This window comes from Chamaea fasciata, unplaced genomic scaffold (genome assembly GCF_029207755.1).
Source record: "Chamaea fasciata isolate MVZ Bird 193981 ecotype frontalis unplaced genomic scaffold, bChaFas1.0.hap1 SCAF_1, whole genome shotgun sequence".
Taxonomy (NCBI): Eukaryota; Metazoa; Chordata; class Aves; order Passeriformes; family Sylviidae; genus Chamaea; species Chamaea fasciata.
Window position 1 is genome coordinate 70,728,356 of NW_027094086.1, and position 19,442 is coordinate 70,747,797.

General features: G+C 35.8%; 1 protein-coding gene across 1 annotated transcript in view; it reads right to left on the bottom strand.

The window, feature by feature from the left end:
- ABCA13 (ATP binding cassette subfamily A member 13) overlaps window positions 1-19,442 on the bottom strand; it is a 175,038-nt gene that overhangs the window by 138,112 nt on the left and 17,484 nt on the right. The window contains exons 7-15 of the mRNA XM_066185749.1: window positions 17,577-17,692; window positions 16,455-16,588; window positions 14,495-14,656; window positions 12,810-13,012; window positions 6,177-10,886; window positions 4,868-4,974; window positions 2,938-3,056; window positions 1,481-1,653; window positions 220-296 (exon numbers count right to left, since the gene is read on the bottom strand). Coding sequence (XP_066041846.1) covers window positions 220-296; window positions 1,481-1,653; window positions 2,938-3,056; window positions 4,868-4,974; window positions 6,177-10,886; window positions 12,810-13,012; window positions 14,495-14,656; window positions 16,455-16,588; window positions 17,577-17,692 — 5,801 coding nt within the window. The remainder of the gene's footprint in view (window positions 1-219; window positions 297-1,480; window positions 1,654-2,937; window positions 3,057-4,867; window positions 4,975-6,176; window positions 10,887-12,809; window positions 13,013-14,494; window positions 14,657-16,454; window positions 16,589-17,576; window positions 17,693-19,442) is intronic.

Below are 19,442 nucleotides of genomic sequence, written 5' to 3' on the forward strand. Positions count from 1 at the left end.
CAAGAGCACCTATTTGATTAATTAAATTTCCTACAGATTGTATCCTTTCAGTTCACTGTGTGTGAAAATATTGCCTAAAGTCAATATTTTTCAGTCAATATCAAAGGGACACTCCATAAACAGTATCCCTTTGAATTTGAAAGAACAAAGAAACAGTTATTGTCCTACAAAATTACACTAGAGGGACTTATAGAAAACGTGAAGAAAACTGGAACCCACCATTCACCAGATTAAAATTGCTGAGGAAAGCTGCCGCTGGATTTCCCGACAATTGTAGCTCCAAATTTTCAGCCACCCTGGAATGACAGCCTTAGTTTCACAAGTCATCAGAACCAAGTCATTGGCATTTCAATGTATAAAGGCTAACACAAATGGTGAAACAGAACTAAAAGAGGCAATAGGGTCCTGTTATGCTCTGTGTGTGCACACTGTGCATGCAGTCAGCACCTCTACAAACCTCATGTGGTATTTTTATGGTGCAATGGTCATCATAGTTCATGCCTAAATTAGACTGTATATGTAGAGATACACGGATGTATCTCTACATATACACAGATGCAGAGATAGATTCCCATAATGACTAAGGGCCCCAGCAAAGAGTAGCTTATGGAGGACAGGTCTAGCAATATCTCACTTCCATGTTTGTTACTGAACATTTGTTTTTAAAACCTAGAGATACAATTCATCACAATTCAGGATTTTAAAAGTCTATCTTATTATAATTTAAGTAAAAAAGAGTATGGACACATTAGATATGATTTTCTCTTCAAAGGTGGACATGAGCCCATGGTATTTAGGAGCAGCATCTAGGTTCAAGTTTTTCTGTATTATTACCGTAATTCACTGACATTATTCAAGCCTGTTATGAAAACAATCCAACAGTCAAACCAGTATTGCAACAACTATAACAATGCCTACTTCTAGCTGATTGCAAATTAGAAATACTCTGTAGTAGCAGGTTTACTTAAAGTCAAATGGTTTTCCCCATGCAAATGACAACTATCAGAAGTTGATTAGAGTTCAATCCCATCAATTTATGGTCACTGTACTGTGCTTTCTTTGAACTGCTGAACTGATCTGAATGCTTAATATTTCAGAAAATGATATTCAGCTATTGAGAGGAAAAGCCATATCAAAAGAGCTATAAATAAAAAATTTGGATATCAAAATTTTTACCTAACTCAAGTCACAGGAAACTGAAAATTTTTTTTGTTGTGATCCAAAGCATTCAGCTGGTGGAGCAGCAAGGTCTGCTGCAAGTGCTCGGCAAAAAATGTAAGGGTTTCTGGAAATATTCAGTTACTCTAAATATCTTTAAAAACTTGTACATTTTTTCCACTCAGTTTCAAGTTAAATGAACAAAACTTTAAAAGACAGTATTTCTCCTGTAATTACTTAATTTAGAACACAGACCTATGCACAGAATAACACCACTAATGATGAAGAACCATTTGGGGTATCAAAATGTGAAAGACTTTACATTTGCAGTCGTCTCTGGATGCTCCCCAACATTAGCTGGCATTCACAGCTGTCACTGCTGGTATTCTGCAAGGCTCCCACAAAGCTCTCCAAAGCATTGGAAAGTTTTTGGTTTATATATGCCATACTCTCACAATCCCCCTTGTTGAAAGCCAGCAAATATCTTCCAATATCCTGCAGAACACAGTGATCACATGGTTAGTAAATTCATGAGATTGTGTTGCAGTCTGAAGTAGCAGCTCTTGGGAACTAGATGATTCATATTTTCAGATGAGAATATGGGTAAGGTAACATTCTCTCAGTTATTGTATGATTTCCTGAAACTGGATTGTTTTCAAGATCCAAGGAATTTTCAAATATTTGAGTTTTGGAAAGAATCAGATTGGGAATTTGAAGTAGCTTGTCAAGGAGAGTAATCCACTAATAGAAATGCCAATCTTTTAAAATTTGTTTCAAAATGAAATGAGCTTTTTCTTTTTCTTTCTTTTTTCTCTTTCTTTTTTTTTTTTATTTTAGTCTGACCATTTTTATCTTTGTCCAAAAAAAGTGTTTTTAACAACATCAGTTTCCTTATAACAAACCAAAATATCTGGATCCTCACAGCCAAAGTTTTCACACATTATGGTCTGCATAGTATGCACTTTAATATTTTCTCCTGAATATTTACAATTTTGACTTAGCAAAGCTTTTTTAGTGTTTGCAGAAGAAGGTCATAGAAGGGTGGTGGCTATACAAATGCACTTGGCCTGCAAAAGTCTTCTTTGAGATATGAGAGGTGCCACTTGTCATCTGTTCACTTTAACACATTACTGTTCATGTCATAAAAATGTCCACATAGACAAAGCAGCAGAGCTATTTAATAAAAAGACAAATTCTGTGATAAAAAGCATGACTTCAGTATTTTGTCTGTGTACACACATGTGCTGTCCAAAGGCCTGCTTCCAACTCTGGGTGAGTCTCTGTATGCCATATATTACTGTCACCTGCTGGCAATTTCATGGTAAACAGGCTGAACCCAACTGGTAATGATAGCTGCTATTTTAGCTGGAATTATTCTGGCCAAAAAGTTTATTTTTTTCTAGTTTAATTTCACAAATGTTCCCGTGAAGATTTAAAAGTATAAATGTACTATAACTCATTAAATTAGCAGAATGACAGAGTTTAAAGAAATTAAAAATTGGCTGACATTGATTGACAATCCAATTATCCTAGTTATAGGACTTATAATAATTCGAAGTCTTAAGTAAAGCTTGTAAAGTTTACCAATGTTTATTTAAGGAATTTCTTCTGAGTATCTCTATCAAAATTATCAAAGCTATACCTATTTAAACCTCAGGTTTGTATAGCCACTGTGGGAACTTGTCATTCAGACAGTGGGAAAAAAAGGAAACTTTCATTTATTTCCAAAGTTTAATGTATGTTGTAAAGTACACTTGTAGGTGAGGGAATCATTCAGACCTGATAATGATGTTGAAACACAGCAATCCCTTCAAAGACAGAGAGGAGCAAGTGACTCGTTAATCCATCTTTACACTTTGTAATGGCACAGAAGATGTTGCTAAAAACAATGGGCTCCTCTGTAAAAGAAAATGCCCAGATTTATTCAGATTAAAAAAACCCAACCTTGAAATCAAATTTAAAGTTAGCCACCTAACAAAGGAGAGAAAGTTTTTAAAAGCAAGGAATGTCTGATGTGTTAAGGCACAGAGAACTATTTCTAACTGGATTCATGTATCATTTCAGAGGACAAGAAAGGCTGGTTTGATTCAATTCCATTTACTCTTCTCCATTACATTTTCCTGATTGATAATAAGAACATCCCTACCTGCTACAGAATCAAAGAAAATTTCGTATTTGCTCTTTGTGACCAAGAAGCATAACTGTGAGAAAATGAGTATATTAACCACATCTACCTTTTCCTTGGGCAGGCTCCCCTGATGCTATTTCCCTGTAGGAGCACCCGGGTGTTACTAACCCTCCAGTGAGCAGTAACTTTCAAACCCAAACTACAAGGGGAGTGACACAGCACTGCATAAACATTTTCCATATCTTGGGATAATGAACCCATATTATTCCCCTGGTCATCCTGAAGGCCATTTCTACCCAAGCTTGCAGCCACCATATCCTTGGAAAAAAGCCTCCTTCCTGCTGTCTGCAGTGGGTTTGTACATGGGATAGTAGTGAAGGAATTTGACTTGACTACTGAATTCTCATTCAATATGTAATTTTTTCAACTTTTTTTTTCTTAAGTTTGGTGCTAAGTCAAGTAGAAAGAATAATAAACATTAAATACTGTTTCTAAAACAAGCAAATCTTGATTTTGCCCATAGAAGTAATACAATACAATTCCTCAAATCAAACCAAATCAAGCAGTTTTCATCTTTTCCCATTAGGTTTCGTAATGTTTTCTGTGACAAATGAAACATTATGAAACATTCCCACAAACAGATGTTTGAAATCAGAATGACAGAAATTTAGTTCCCTAATCTCAGTTCTCTCAAAAAATAGACTCTTCTTCAGAGGTCAACAGAACACAGGTACCTGACTACACAAATTCAGTATCACTTATCATAGCTCAACATCACTACTGTTTTACACTTTGGAACTACATCCATCACAGGGGAGTGGAGAAGGCAGTCAAAACTGGGTTGTAATGTCACATCTCACATTTTTTTGGAAATGAATTTGGCATAAGACATTACAGATCTCATCCCTTGCTCTGGAAGGGCAGGTTAATGTCTCCTAATTGCTGTTTGCAAACAGTTCTAGGCATAGTTGGCTAAAATATGAGCTTTGAAAAGCATTAGCTTTTGTTTTCCAAAGCAAACATAATATGAAATTATACTCGGGTCAATATAGAGCCTTTCTTAAAGGGAACAACTTGGGAGCATATACATAAGGAATAGAACAAGGTAACACATTAAAATTTGAACAATTTGTTGAAGGTGAAGTTTTTCAGCTACAGGTAGCCAATTCACTGACGTGACATGGCCAGAAGTGGAAGATGCTACTTCCTTTAAATATTTGCCCCATTTTTTTTCCTATCAAGTCCACACTGCCCTGGGGCAAGTCTGGCTCATTTAAAAAAAAAAAAAAAAAAAAACAAACCTATGACTTAATTCAGCTCACAAGCTGAGGAGGGGCAGCAAGATCTCCTGCTTTCACTGGGATTTTAAATCTACATGAATACTCCAGAAAGAAATCATCACTTTGTATGATCTGCATCAGATTTTTTTCTGTGCCTCCATTGGTTTAATTTCTAGGCATCAGTATGCTTGCCTTGCTTGGCATCAACCAAACATTTTTGTACAAAAGTTTGCTTAGAGTAAAGTTCTAACTTCATAGCACTAGCACGTGGGGACTCAGAGTCACTACTGTGGTAACCAACCTGAAAAGATTTTGAGAATATTCAAAATGGTAAATTGCAATTTCTGCAATAGTACGACACTATCAGGGTATAAACGTTCCTGAAGAATGTTGCAGATTTTAGATGCTCTGCAGAAACATCAAAAAGAAAACATTATTTTCATTCCAAGGGCACCACAGAAAAATTTCAAGAAGTGGCAATGCACAAATGCAGTCTTCAATGAATCACACAAGGATTTCAATATTAATAGTTATTACATTTGTTTGAATTATTTCAAAATCAGAATATAATACTTCCATGTTAAAAAATATACTCTAGGAGTGCTAGAAAATATCTTCACAAAATAAGCAAAATCATAATAGCTTCAGAAATACTGAGAGCCCACAGGATATCCTGATTTGATGGCAAAGAGCAGATAATCAGCATGTAGGGAAAATAAGCCACTTTTCTAGTATTTACTTTGGTATTTTTCAACAGATTAGGGTAATACTTGACCCTGATGGACAATGGTTTCATGAATTTGCATAAAATTAATCATAAAGGTCAAAATACCACATCAGAGCATCAACTTCACGATGCCATTTCTCAGCTGGTTTGCCTCAATAGGACCAGTAGCTGCACCAGCAAGATACTCCAGAGCTGTTTGGAGAAACCAACTTGTGGCTCATTCAATATTTTTTAAATGCAGCAACTCCAGTCTAGCAGCCTTTTTATTAAGTAAGTCATCAGTAAATCTGAAAAAGTTTCTTCTGCTTCTGGATTTTATCTGATCTGAGTAATCAGGCAAAAATAATCATGGGCTCAGGATTCCTTCAGACGCTGCATTTTTTAAACTGCAAAACTTAACACAATTACCATAAGACATCAAAAAATTTGAGTTAAAGAAACTTTGTATAGCTATATTTGGATACAGGAAAAAACTGCCACACACACCACAAAGAATTAGGCCCAAGCATTCCTTAACATTTAGCTCCATAGGCAAAAATGAGTGTTGCCTGAGAATTAGTGGAAGTTCAGTATTCAGACCTGCAAGGATTTTAAAACACAAATATCTTCAAATATTTGTTTTTATAATAGCTCCAATTCAAGTCAATACATATGACTAAACAGATATTTCAAACATAAACTAAACAAAATAATCTGGTCCACACAGTGTGTTGTGTGTTATGTGTTCTGATACCAAATTTGGCTGGTTTGAACAACATAAGTTGGAACAAATCTGAGATGAAACACTAGTTAACTTAATAAAAGTTTTGATTGAGCTGTTCATTAACAGAGAGACTGTCATGGTTGGCACGCTTCCCAAAATTAGTACATTGAAAACACTCACCTCAGTTCTGCCATTACATCCTTATGCAAATTCATTAGTAAGAGTTTTATTTTATTCCTGTCATGTTCTCCAGTAGACTGAAATATTATTTGCAAAATCTCTTGCATGATCTCCAGAGTTCTGCTTTGGGACTGAGTAAAAGTGTCTCTATATGGTGCATTATAAAAAAATGAATCAATGAAGTCAAAGTTATGAAGCTCAGTATTGTTTGTATGCAAAGCTTCGTCTACAACATCAAGATCAGCAATTATATGAAGGAGGCTGTTTAGCATAACTGAAAAAGCAGCGTGAGTATTATTCAAGTTTTCTCTGCTATCGTGACTGTCACCAAACAACAAACCAGTGTAGTCCTTCTTAGACTTATTTTGGAATAGCTCCAGAAAGGCAACAATATCTTTGACAGCCAGCAGTAGGTCATTTGATGAACTTTCATTAGTCATAAGGAGAATTAGAGCATGCATTATTTTAGAATAATTTTTATTGTTACACTCGCATAGAATGATCTTCACAATATCTTGTATATCTTCAAAATTTCTTGATATAGTATCTGAAGATGATGTCTTAAACTGCTCTAGTAAAATATCAGGAGCCATTGAGGATGACTGTCCAGTAGCAAACTTTAGCAGTTGAGACCCTTGATCTATCACCACAAGTAAATGCCTTACACTAAAATTCACCAACAAATTTTCTATGCTTGTAACTACAGGAAACCAGAAGTTCTCAAAGTTGTCAGATATACTGATGTTCCCACTCAAAGCTGATATTGTCATAAGCATTGTGTGTGCCTGGTTTCCAATAGGTGACAGCGTCATTAAAGGCTGAATTACAGAAAGAAAAGAAAAGACAGCTTCAGTATTCAGGAGTCTAGAAACTTCACTGGTCATATTCTTAACATTAGTAAGAACACTCTTAAGCGACGTTCTTGACTCTCTGTTAAAGCTTAGGCCACCGTAAAGATTATCCAGCTGTTCAAGAAGACTTTTGGCCATCTCCACTTCTGACACTGAAATGCTGCCCAGAACTTCTACAATTTGTAAAGCCATTTTGCTTTTTGGAGTGGAGGAACAATTGATTGCATGTGTATTATTCACCTGCAGTGGCACAGCATAAAGGGATAGCTCATTCCAAAAATCTAGCAGCTCTTTGAGAACTGAGCTATTTACACGATGGAGCACAGAAAACTTCAAAATGATAGAGTTCCATTCTTTGATCTGATGAAAAAAACAAGTCAGATTGCGAGTGATATTAATCTGAATGTCCTCCATAGAGCAAGGCAAACTGTCATCCAGAGTGATGAGTTTAAGCTCCTTAATAATTTCAATGACTGCATTGTAATGAAGAGTAGAATTGGTATGCACAAAGTCACAGGGTTTAACAGTGGGATCACTCTGAGGTGTTGCTGTTGTGAGAGCCCAGCAGAATGCTGCAGAAAAACAAACAGAGGCCGCTCCAGGCTCATCGGAGGTGTTTGACAATGTCTCCAGCAACGTTAGAAGATCTTCTACGTGGTTAGAGAACTCCTCATCAGTAAACATTGGCATTTTTTCTTCCTGAGTCAGTATGAAAGTATATATTTCTGTTAGTGCTTCTGTAATGTTTCCATGAGCCAATCTTTCTGTAAGGCTGATGACATCAAAGAGAAGATTAAACACATCTTCTATACTGTAGAGCTCATCTTGTTCAATAAGCTGTGTTATTTGTGGTATACCAGTCAGGTTCCAGTTACAGGATATGTTCTCAAATGCATCCCACCAGTCTGTTAAAGTACCTAACTCAGAGTTCCCAAGAGAAAAAGGTTTGACATTTTTCAAGAAATTTTCTAAGTTCTCCTGGACCTGTTTGAATCTGCTTATCAAAAACTCAACATCCATGTCTCTCATGTTTTGCCCCAAGGCAATCGTATGGTTTAGAAACTCCTTTTCATCATTTAATGGAAAGACAATAAAAGTAGGAGATTTGAAAATTTCAAGTACCTTCCTTACCAGTTCAATATTCAGGCCTGCTGTTTCTATCAGTTTCTGAGGAAATGTTTTGTCTTCATTCTTCAAGTTTGAGTCAAGTTTTCTAATCATATACTGAAAGAAGTCCATCAGCAAACTGATATTTTTCCCATGCAAGAATGGTTCCATCTCATTGTCCAAATGAGAGGAGCTATTTTCTTGGACTTCAAAAGTTTTATTTTTCAGAAGACTTTGAATTTCTGACAAAAGTTCCACTGATATAAGATTAATGCGGCGAAGAGGATTAAGGACCATTCTTGAAGTCATGTTAAAACCATGCGTTGACTGACTAAAATGGGTCCTATTTGACATATAGAATGAACTCCCAATTAAATCACTGAAAATGGTTTGTATTTGCTCTCCAGAAATATTTAAAAGTTTAAAAATAAATTCAAGCATATTAGTGTCATCTTTTACATAAAGTTCAGGGAGAATAAATTTCAAAGTTTTTGCTATGACATTGAAATAAACACTTACACAAATCACATCAGAACCACCTAGGGAACATTCAGGGAGTGTCAAATTAAAAACCAAATTAACAAAGTCCATAACATTCATTAGCTTAGCATCTGTCTCAGCATTTCCCAGAGATTGCAGAAGAAATAAAATATGTTTTGCATTTTCAAGGGTAGGTGATTTGTATTTTTCAGTGAGATTACTCAGTCCATGTATCCATGTGTTACAATCCTCTGCTTCATTCATTGTACTATGAAAGTTTAGAAAGTAGTTAAGATGAGATGAAAATTTTGTTCGCAAGTAGCTTTTGTCTTCTGGAGTATTATCCAAAATTAATTTGGTAATATTCTGGAAAGTGCTGACACAAACCATATATTTATCTTGAGGTACACTTTTTAAAAAAACAGATGTATCATTTATCTCAGTGAGAATAATTTCAAGTTCCTTTTGGGAGAGCTTAAGAATAGTAGAAAGGGAATTTCCAATGGAAAATACACCAGCACCCTTATCTTCTCCCTCAGATCCTCCTGAGATGAAGGCATCAAGCCAAGAATTCAAAAACTCTTCATTAACAATCTTCAGTAGAGATCTCTGCATTTTAGTTATCATTATTCCCATTGTCTCTAAAACACTTCCTAAACTGCTATCTTTAAGCAAGTTTGTGACACCAAATGCATTATTAATTACATTTTGAAGATTAAAAAGGAATGCCTCAAAATCTTTCAAGTCATTTAAATTGCCATGTTCCTGAAATACAATTTTTAATAGTTTCATTGCTTCTCCTGTAGCTTCAACAATAGCCATAGCTGTATTATTGCACAGTTCATCTTGAGTTACATTTAAAAGGTTTTCAGAGAGATATGCCAAATCATCTCTTAGGCAGACAAAACAGGTTGAATTCAAATTTAAGATTTCCGATGCTTGTTCAAAAACTTCTATCCACGCTTGAAGCCATGAAAAAGTGCAGTGCAAAGCAGAAGGCACACTTATCTTATCTCCCCACTTTGTTACATTAGACAAGACACTGTCCAATGGAAGCAGAAGTAAGTTATAAACCTCTGCTGAATGCTCTACAGAACTCATGTTTGCTAGATAAAAATCAGTGCACCCATTATTTACCAGGCATTCTGGAGGCAGATCAAGAAACTCTTCCAAATAACATAAGACAGCTGTTTGGAGCTCTTCATCTATAAGTAAAGTTTTAAGGCTGCTCAGAGTGTCATAAACAACTTGTACATCTTTTTTTCCATTCTGTGCAAGAAAATGTGCCTGAAACTCTGTGTAGTTGTAAATTAAGAGTAACTTTTCACAGAGAGACTTACTGGTGAGGTTCCAGAGAAGATCAAAAGTTTCAAACAGAAAATCAAAAACTAGTTCCTTATTTTGCAAATCATGCCATACTTGAGAAGATGACATACTTTTTGAAATCTCATAAAGAAGTTTTAACAGAGTGTTATTGCTCTTAATATTTAAAACCAGATCATCATTCTGGTACAGAGACAAAATTTTTGGAACAAGTAAGGCCACACTAGTACTGTTTAATTTTTGGATATTTCTGAGGAAATCATGCACAATTTCTCCTAATTCTTGTACCTTATACATAAAAGTTGCATTTGAGAGAAATAAAGAGGAGGTATTTCTGACTCCAGGAATTGTGCTAAATGACACATTGACATGATCACGAGACAATGATCCAACTTCATAGAGATTTCTTTGGAAGTGTCCACTTAAATGTTTTAAATGGTCCAAAACAGTAATATTTAACTCTGGCCAATCAGTCAGGATATTTTTGAACAACACAATACTTCTATTGTAGATTTTATTTTCTGTAATAGAAGATAAAATTCTAGCTAAGGTCTCAGTTACCTCTTCCTCTTCTACTTGACTCAAGAGAGAAACCCTGGAATCAAGTTCATGGAATACAATTTCCACTAAATGCCAGAAAAATTCTGTCTTCTTTTTTCTCCAGAAGCTCTGAAGAGACTGCAAACTTTTTTGTAGCTCATTCTGGAGTTCAGAATCTGAAAGTGAGAAATTGGTGGCAGATTCCTCCCCCTCAGCAAATTTTTTTATCCATATACTTGCATTATTCAAGGCATTTTCAATTAGAGACTTGTTTGAAGAAACGGAGAAATCAAACATTATAATTTTTTCTATGACTTCTATAAGATGAAAAAGATAATCCCTTTTCTTTTCACCAGGAATCCTTAAGTTTTCTTCTGTCTTCAAAACCTCTTTGAAAGATGTCAAAATCCTGAAAAATTAATCATAAATTTTTTCTTGTGTGTTTTCTAGCAGGCAGACAAGAATTTTTAACTATATATTATTTAATTTTAGAATCTAGGTTTATGTACTTAATTCAAGCAAATTTCAAATATAATCTAAATAGCAGTCACAAATTAAACTGCACAAAATCTGAATCAGCAAAACTTGACAATTGTTTTGGTTTTCAAAAAATGTGAAAAAAACCATACTGGAAAGTCACAACCTCATTCAAATTAAAACCAGAATGCAGGGAGCAGTTAAAGAATTGTGCATTTATCAGTACTTATAATCAAGCCTGTAAGCCACAGAAAGTACAACACCTTTGAATACATCACATTTTCAGCTGTTGAAAAGAACAAGGGTTTTATGTTCCACAGACTAATTATTTTACAGACAGGAGTGTATCAATAAAACTGATGAAAACCTCTAATTTTCTATGAATTCTAAAGAATTTTTTGTTTTCTTTTAATTATTGAAAGTTAAAACATTCCAATTCACTGCCTGATAGCTGTACACTGCTATTTTCATATCTACAAAAACATGAAATCACAGTGAAAATTGGAATGCACCAACTGATGTTTCTATTGTGTCTGTATTATTTATCAAAAGAAAAAACAATTACTAGCTCCATAAGATTCGTCAAGAGGAGGTAGGTGCATGGAAAAAAGAGTCTTTGAATGTAAAGGCATCAAGACAAAAATATCTTCTCCTTAAATATATTTTCTTTCTCTCCAGACTCTGCAATCAACAGAGGTAGAGCACAAAAACATTGTGTACTGCAAACAAATGGGTACAACTTCTAAAAAAATACTTCATTGTTGCTTACAACTGCAGTAGCACAGCAGTTTCCTTTTATAAATTAGAACCAAATTACAAAACATCCTATTAAATTTTTGAACAACTTGACTACAGTCTCTCTTACTAGTTGATAATGGATTGTTTCTTTCAGATTTATCCTCAGATGTTGATTTATATAGCATGAATCATATCTTTTCCGGTTATAGTGTTTGGTATGAAAAAGTAATTACAAGCAATGAGAAACTGAGGCCAATATTATAACACCCAGAAGCAATGCAAATCATCCAGTGTGCCGTCAGAAAGAGGGAAGTATCAGTTCCTGTGCTCTGCCTTTCTTGAGGCTTTGCCAACTCTGACAAACATTAACTCCCTTTATGTACAACTTAACTCCTCTGTAGAACCTTTCAGATCAGGAATATTTGAACGGCTTGACAAAACATATCACTCTTAATAGGCACAGGGCTTACAGCCACATCGTTGCATATGCACTAAGTGATGGACCTAACAGAGAAACTTGAAAGTGTAAGACAAGTTCAAAAACATCAAAAGAAATCATAGACTCAGAGTGCCCTAGATGAGATTGCAAACTACATATGTACAACTAATTCTATGTGTTTAGAACTCTGTTTTCTATAGTTTGTAGCTGTTGCTATAGGCTTCTGTTACAAGATCTCATGCACAACCGACTTTGACTTCCACAATAAAAATTCTAAATATTTCACATGCACTGGACTTGCTATACATGAGAAGTGTTACTGAGTCACATGAACTACTTGTGGGAATTAAACATTGTCTGGAGAACAAGATAAAGAATTCAGGTCCTAGTTCAAAATGCCTATTATCCACAGGTGCTGATTCCTGTGAGTCCTGATCATGTAGTAGTCAGGTCCTCTGCTGATCCTGTAGGAATCTATACTCTGAAGAACAAACTTTTTTTTTTTCCAGAATATGTAAGCATCAGCACAATTATTTGACTGTATACAAGGTTTTGAACTACAGAATAAAAAATAAAATCACAAAAGAGACAAAAACCAGAAATCATTTAAATGCAAAGTGAAAATTAATATTCAGGTTGATCTAATCTTATAAGACAAGTTGTAGAAAGATAACTTACCAATCATAAGATGAAACATATCCTTCTGAAAAATAAACATCTGATTTCTCATTCCATTGCTCAATCAGGGTATTTATCTCTGAGAAAAGTTCCCTAGCTTCCCTGTCATCTAGATATTGAGACATTAAATCAGCCATGATTCTTTTCAGTTCCAAAAAGAGGTTCTGAGAGAGACTGCTGCTGCTGAGCCATTGCTCAAGTATCTAATGGATTGAATGCAAAACAGAACATCTCATTAATTAACGCTTTCTTACTTAGGCAGTACACAGAATTTGCATGTCTTTAAAAAAATTCTTCGAGTCAACAATGATACCAAAATTTCTCCCTAAAACCCTTTCTAGACTATGAAATGACTGACATGACAAAGGTTGATTTTAATATAATTTTGACTGACATGCAAGTTGGCAATGTAACAGTGCACAGACAACTGACATCCTATGTGGTGCTGACTTTGCCTAAAGGCCCAGGAATGGAAAAAAGATGGACTGAGGCTGAAATCAACCAAAAGTGACTTCCACAGACAGTTACTCAGGGTTTCTTTACCAGACTTCTGCCTACACTGCCAATATGATGGAAGACAGCAGCCTTAACATTTTTGGAGTCCCATAACACAGAGATGGTGAAGGAGCCTGCATGCTCCCATTGTGTAGCCCAGAAATAATCATAACAGGGCCTGGCCAAAACTAGTGACTGCTCTCCTTTCCTTCACCATTACCTTTCTTTTTAATGCCAAGTGAATATAACAGATTTACTCTAAGAGATACTCTTAGATAAGATAATTCACAGTGGCCAGCAGCTTACAGTATTTCTGGTTCCCATAAGAATGTCAACCCTTGCTAAGAGTTTTAAAATCACAGCTGAAAATATTACTGGATTTTCCTACATAGAAATTAGTGCATTAGTTTGGACAATCACATTGAATTATTACCTCCTACTTCATACTTCATCATATAGCAGGGAAACCTTCTCAAAGATTACATTTTTGAGGAAATACACCGGAAGCTGTACATGTTTTCTTTAGATAATATTGCAAACATCTCCAGAGCAGATTGATACATGGTTCTTCTTTTTTTAATGGGAAAAACCATGATATTTCAGTATAAAAACAAATACCAGTGTTAAGGTAGCTAGGTGTTTTTCTTAGGAAACATCTGAACATTTATTATTTCATCCATGCAACTACACATATGTCATTACAGAGAATGCATGCTAAGCTATTCTGCCAGATCAGAATTTTAAGATGTTCTACCGGAGGTATACTTTTATCTTGCTTCAGCCACTATTGCCAGTGACAGTGAAGAGGAATAATAAATTAATTAATTATGTATCAGTGGAGGTGTCTAGTCACTTTTCAGTTTTGTTCAACATTCAGTCTCAGGTGGAACAGTAAATATTTACTGGAACAGTAAACAGTTTCCTCTGACAGGTATTGCAGTATATTTCATTACATTCCCTATTAGATTTCAAATCTGAATCTTTGTTAATGAGAAAATCTGATTAAGTGGATACATGATGATAGATTATACTTCCACTGCAATGATTATTTATAAGGATTATTTCATCTTATTAGCAAGAAAGTTCATGAAAACAAAATTTTATGGATAACTTAGATCTTTTCACTGAGTTACTGCTGACAACCTACATGCAAAAACTAGGAATTCAATCTATTAACTTATTAAAGTTACCCGTGCGTAGAGTTTGAACTTGCTGACAGCATGAACAAGATACAGTTTGGCCTCATGCTGTGCAGAATTACAGTCCTCTCCATTATTCTCTTTCTTTGCTTCATCCTCTGGAACAGCCAGGGCAGAGCACACAAACTGCTCCAGTGTCTCTCCTGTGGGAATCTGGCAAGGACACAAGGAACTGATGAGTATTTCAAGCGCATTGCTCAGTGTTATCTCTCCTATCAACTTATCTAGCAAAAATAAGAATAACACACAGCCTGTTCAGTGAGAACAAAGCCCATGTACCCAGCTTCACATTCCTGGGCACAAACTTCAGAGTACTCCACATGCAGGTACCTGTATAAAATACCAGTGTCCCCATAAAGGTGCTCATACAGCAGGCAGAATGTCAGACTTGTATATGCAAGGAATTTTCACCTTGTAGCTACACTAGTGATGCTACTTCTACAGTAATTTGCAGGCTGGTGCTGAACTAACTTGATTATGATACAGTACCCCTACAGTAGAATAACTATATTGAAACAATTTCACAAGTATAAAAATTACTGATATAAAAAGCACTTAGTACAATGATACATCTCAACCAGTGATTACATGCAGCAGATTAGTTTTAAATTGAGGTTGGTGGGTTTCAAGAGAGTGGCCAAGAGAACAGAATATTTTCCTCACAGACTACTTTTTAAATTCTGTAATGAAAGATTAAATATTCCCAAGCGTATGAATATTATTAAAGCTTACAAAAATAATGCCACATATTTTAATTCTGTTATTGCCTTTTGGAAGGCAATCCTTGCTCCATTCAATTTTGGCCAGAGAATTCATAAAAGGTTTTGCAGGTGCTTTGACACCAAACAGATGGGGCATTAGATAGAGAATTCAGGTGCTTGAAACAAATATTGTCCAGGCTTTCATATTTGCTTTCACAGTTTTTGGTGGTCTTTAATGTTTTAACACAAGCACAAAATATTGAGATGCTAGTTTAAATAGTTAGCAAGTGAGTCGCCTGTGATTTCAGTCAACTATAGCTACCAAGCTGCAGTTGAATGCAGTTCATTTGATCAAACAGGCCATGACTGATATTTCATTATAAGGCCATTCAAAAGTCAAGGGTTTTTTTTTTATAATTTATCCATTTGTTTAAATCAGCTATATTAACAATGAGCTCTTCTGGAATGTAACTCTAAACTGTACTGCTCTGCAAAAGGCAAACAGATTTCACATAAATGCCATAAATACCAGTTTCTTTCTATTAAAGAAACTGTAGACTTAAGTACAAATTCAAAAGATGTTTCCAGTTTTCTGCAGTTCAAACCAGACCACCATAACAGACCACTTTGGTCTAGAGGATAGGTTAGAGCGCCCTATCTGAAGAAGGAGATTTTTTTCTAAATGTGATGCATCACCAGGATATTTGATTAAGTACCACTGAGACAACTCAGTCTAATGTATTCATATCAAGACTGCACAACTGAGAAGAAAGGACTCTTGGTCTCCCTTAATTTACACACAGAAGAGACAGGCATTCTTTGTCCAGCAAACCAGATGAAAAATGCTACCAGACAAGCTAATCCTGTCAGACTCAAATCAAGGATTTGGTTTAAAAGCTTAGTGGAGCAATCCTCAGAATTCTCTACAGGGCTGGATAACAAACTCAGGACTCTGCCATACACAGTTGTGACTTCAAAGAAGCATAAATTCATTAGTGGACACAACTGGACCTCTCAGTATCTTCATGTGCAGAAATTTCAGCTAAAGCTAAATACATTTATTTGATGGGAATGAAGCCAGGATATTTGCTTCACAAAGCTAAGCTTCTGTAATGCAGGAAAATACATTCAGGGTACCAAAAAAAAAAAAAAACAAAAACAAAAAAAAAAAAAACCACCCCACCAAAAAACCCCCCACAACAACAGCAACAAAGAGAAGGACACTGCACTGAAATTTTCAGCTGATTTACCTTTGTTAATTGTGCTGTATATCTTAACAGCTTCTCCACGTGAGCACCATCAAAACCAAACCTGGATTCAAGTTCTGCTTTCACAGCAAGCGGATTCCACAGAACATCCCCAAAAGAAAGATTATATTGAAAACCTGTAAGAAAGGAAATCTTTTGTTTATGTAATTCATTCCTTTTATTCATTTTGTTTCTTGGTGGTTCATATTTGTTGAGATCCAAGTACCATATTCCCAGCTTTTTTGGGGACAGCAGGATGTGTGCACCTGAACACCAATTACCTAGGATAAAATCCATGATTGCACTAGTGGTAAATCAGTTAACATGATGGCACTTCAGCAATTGATATGATGATGGGGGGATGCTCCTGTATAGTGATTGCCAGAAAAATCAGTGGGGTGCCATTCTGAACTGTACAGAGTCATGCAAAGGTGTGTGTATGGACTGGATGTGAATCACTACTGAGAGCAACAGGAGAATACCAGAAGTTCCATAGAAATCAAGTTCATCCTCTGTGCAAGGGCTCCAGCACACCTGGGGTGGGCTGCATATTACTTTTAGCCTGACCTTCCATACCAAGCAGACAGCTGCACCTATACATCGTGTGCTTCAGTTTGTCCATGAAACTTGCTCCTAACCTTTTCTTGTTCCTGGGACCAGCCTACCTTCTTCTTTTAAACTCATCTGCCATAGTGAAGCAGCAGATGGAGAAATGTAACGCTTCAGCAGAATTTATGAGAACAGAAGAATGAAGATTAAACCAGTCATAGTGCTTAACATGCATGTCCAAAACAAAATGTTCTCCTTCTATCAAATGGAAGGAACTTTCTCTTCTATTGATTTAGTCTCTCGCCAAAATTCAACACTGAAAGACCATTTGAAACAACATGTATTAGACCAGTTTATCTGATCCTTTGTTTATCTGATAGTTGCCAGAGTCTGATAAAATTTAATTATTAGTATTGGTATTTAAAAAGCAGATCAGTAAAAAACTGGGTTAGCCCTACAGGAATATAGTTTAGTCCCTGTACGTCAGGAACTTGGCAGAAGGTCCAACAGTTACTATCATATATTTCCAGCATGCCAATGAGATAGTTCAAAGAAAATCTGAAGCAAATTTCTTACCTTCTAAGCTCCTATCCTGTACTGATGCAGCAGTGAAATTCAGTGCCATTTTCACCACTTCATAGAAACTTTGGCCCAGTGGCATCACAGGTAAATCCTTCAGTGATGCTAAGGTACTGAAAGTGGGAAAAAACCCAATAATTGAGCTGTTTATACACCCAAAAAAATCTGAAAGGACTTGCTGAAAAGAGAAAACCTTCAAGCAGCTGAATAATAAAACACTTTTTTTTACTGTTGAAAAACTGATGTTTTATAAAATTAGAGTTTAAATGAACAAAACACAAACTGAGATTTTACAGTTGGAGTATCAGTCAATTTCCGTTAAGGAAATGTGTCCTTAGACGATCAATGTTCTCTTAAAAAAAAAAAAAAATAAATAAAAAAGAGAAAAAGAGGCTGATGAAAAATAAGAGCAAAACTACCACAAACATTCTCTGTTAAACCCACAAGGAGGCAGGATACTTGTATTTTACTTCCCATCAATTTTCAGGAAAAAACGTTTTTAAAGCAACATAATACTTATTCTCACGAGAAGTTAAACAAAGTGCAATACAGAATGCATTGATAAAAATATATCTATTGAATTTTTTACAAGTGTGTGTCACCTTATCTATGAAAAAAAGATCTGTTTTAATGTAGCTGTAACTTACTACTTAAAATTTATGGAGAGAAAAGACGGGGAGAGAAAAGACAGACGGGGAGAGAAAAGACAAGAGGAGAAAAGACAGACAGGGAGAGAAAAGACGGAGGGCGAAAAGACGGGGGAACAAAATACAGGGAGACAAAAGACGGACGGGGAGAGAAAAGACGGGGAGAGAAAAGATGGGGAGAGAAAAGACGAGGGGAGAGCAGACGAGGGGAGAAACGACGGACGGACGAGAAAAGACAGACGGGGGGAGAAAAGGGGCAGAAACAATGGGGGGCGAAAAGATGGACGAGAGAAACGACAGAAGGGGGAGAAAAGACAGAAGAGGGAGAAAAGACCGGGGGGGAGGGAAAGGAAGAAAAAGGAAGAGCTACAAAGAAACAACCAAACCAACAACTGCAGAGACCCAACGTCAGTCACGTAGATGTGAAAAGTCTCTTTTAAGTATCTCTGAGACACAGCAAACATGGTACAGATCAGAAAGCAAGAAGTGTAAATTCAGAACCTTTCTATGGGGTAAATTCTGCCTTAGATATGACTTCTTCTTAGTAAGTATAGTAATGTGAAAATAGTCAAGAAAGAAGCATTGGTTTTGTGGTTTGCTTTCCAATTTGCATTAATGCAGGTAAATTTGGCCACTGAAGGACACAGAAATCTTAAAAATCGCCAAGTAAATGAAAACACCAAAACCCTTATGTAAACATCTGAGTCTTCTTTGTAGTTTTGCGTGTTAATAGCTCAGAGAACAAGCTGGAATAAGGTTACAAATTACTCAGGCATAAGGGAAAATATTTAAAAATCAAGCACCAACATAGGTGCAATCCACATATTGTAAGAGAGACTTATTTCCCAGTTTGAAAAGAAGTTATTTTATCATATCCTTCTTATCTGGGTGAGTAGCTAATTTTGTTGGTTTTCTTTGGTTTCGGTTTTCTTTAATAAAATAATAATAATAATAATAATAATAATAATAATAATAATAATAATAATAATAATAATATAAAAAAATACAGTGGGATGACAAAGGATGGCAGAACAGCACACTGATTTCTCATTCATGATCTCTGGGGCCCTGCTTCTCCATGGCCTGAGGCTGGTGAGGTACATGGCCAGTCCTGCACAGGCACTCAGGTTCAGAGGGCTTCTCTTGCTTTATGACTGTTATTTGACTACAGTGACAATTGCCTACCAACCTATTACAACAAACTGACTACCCTGGA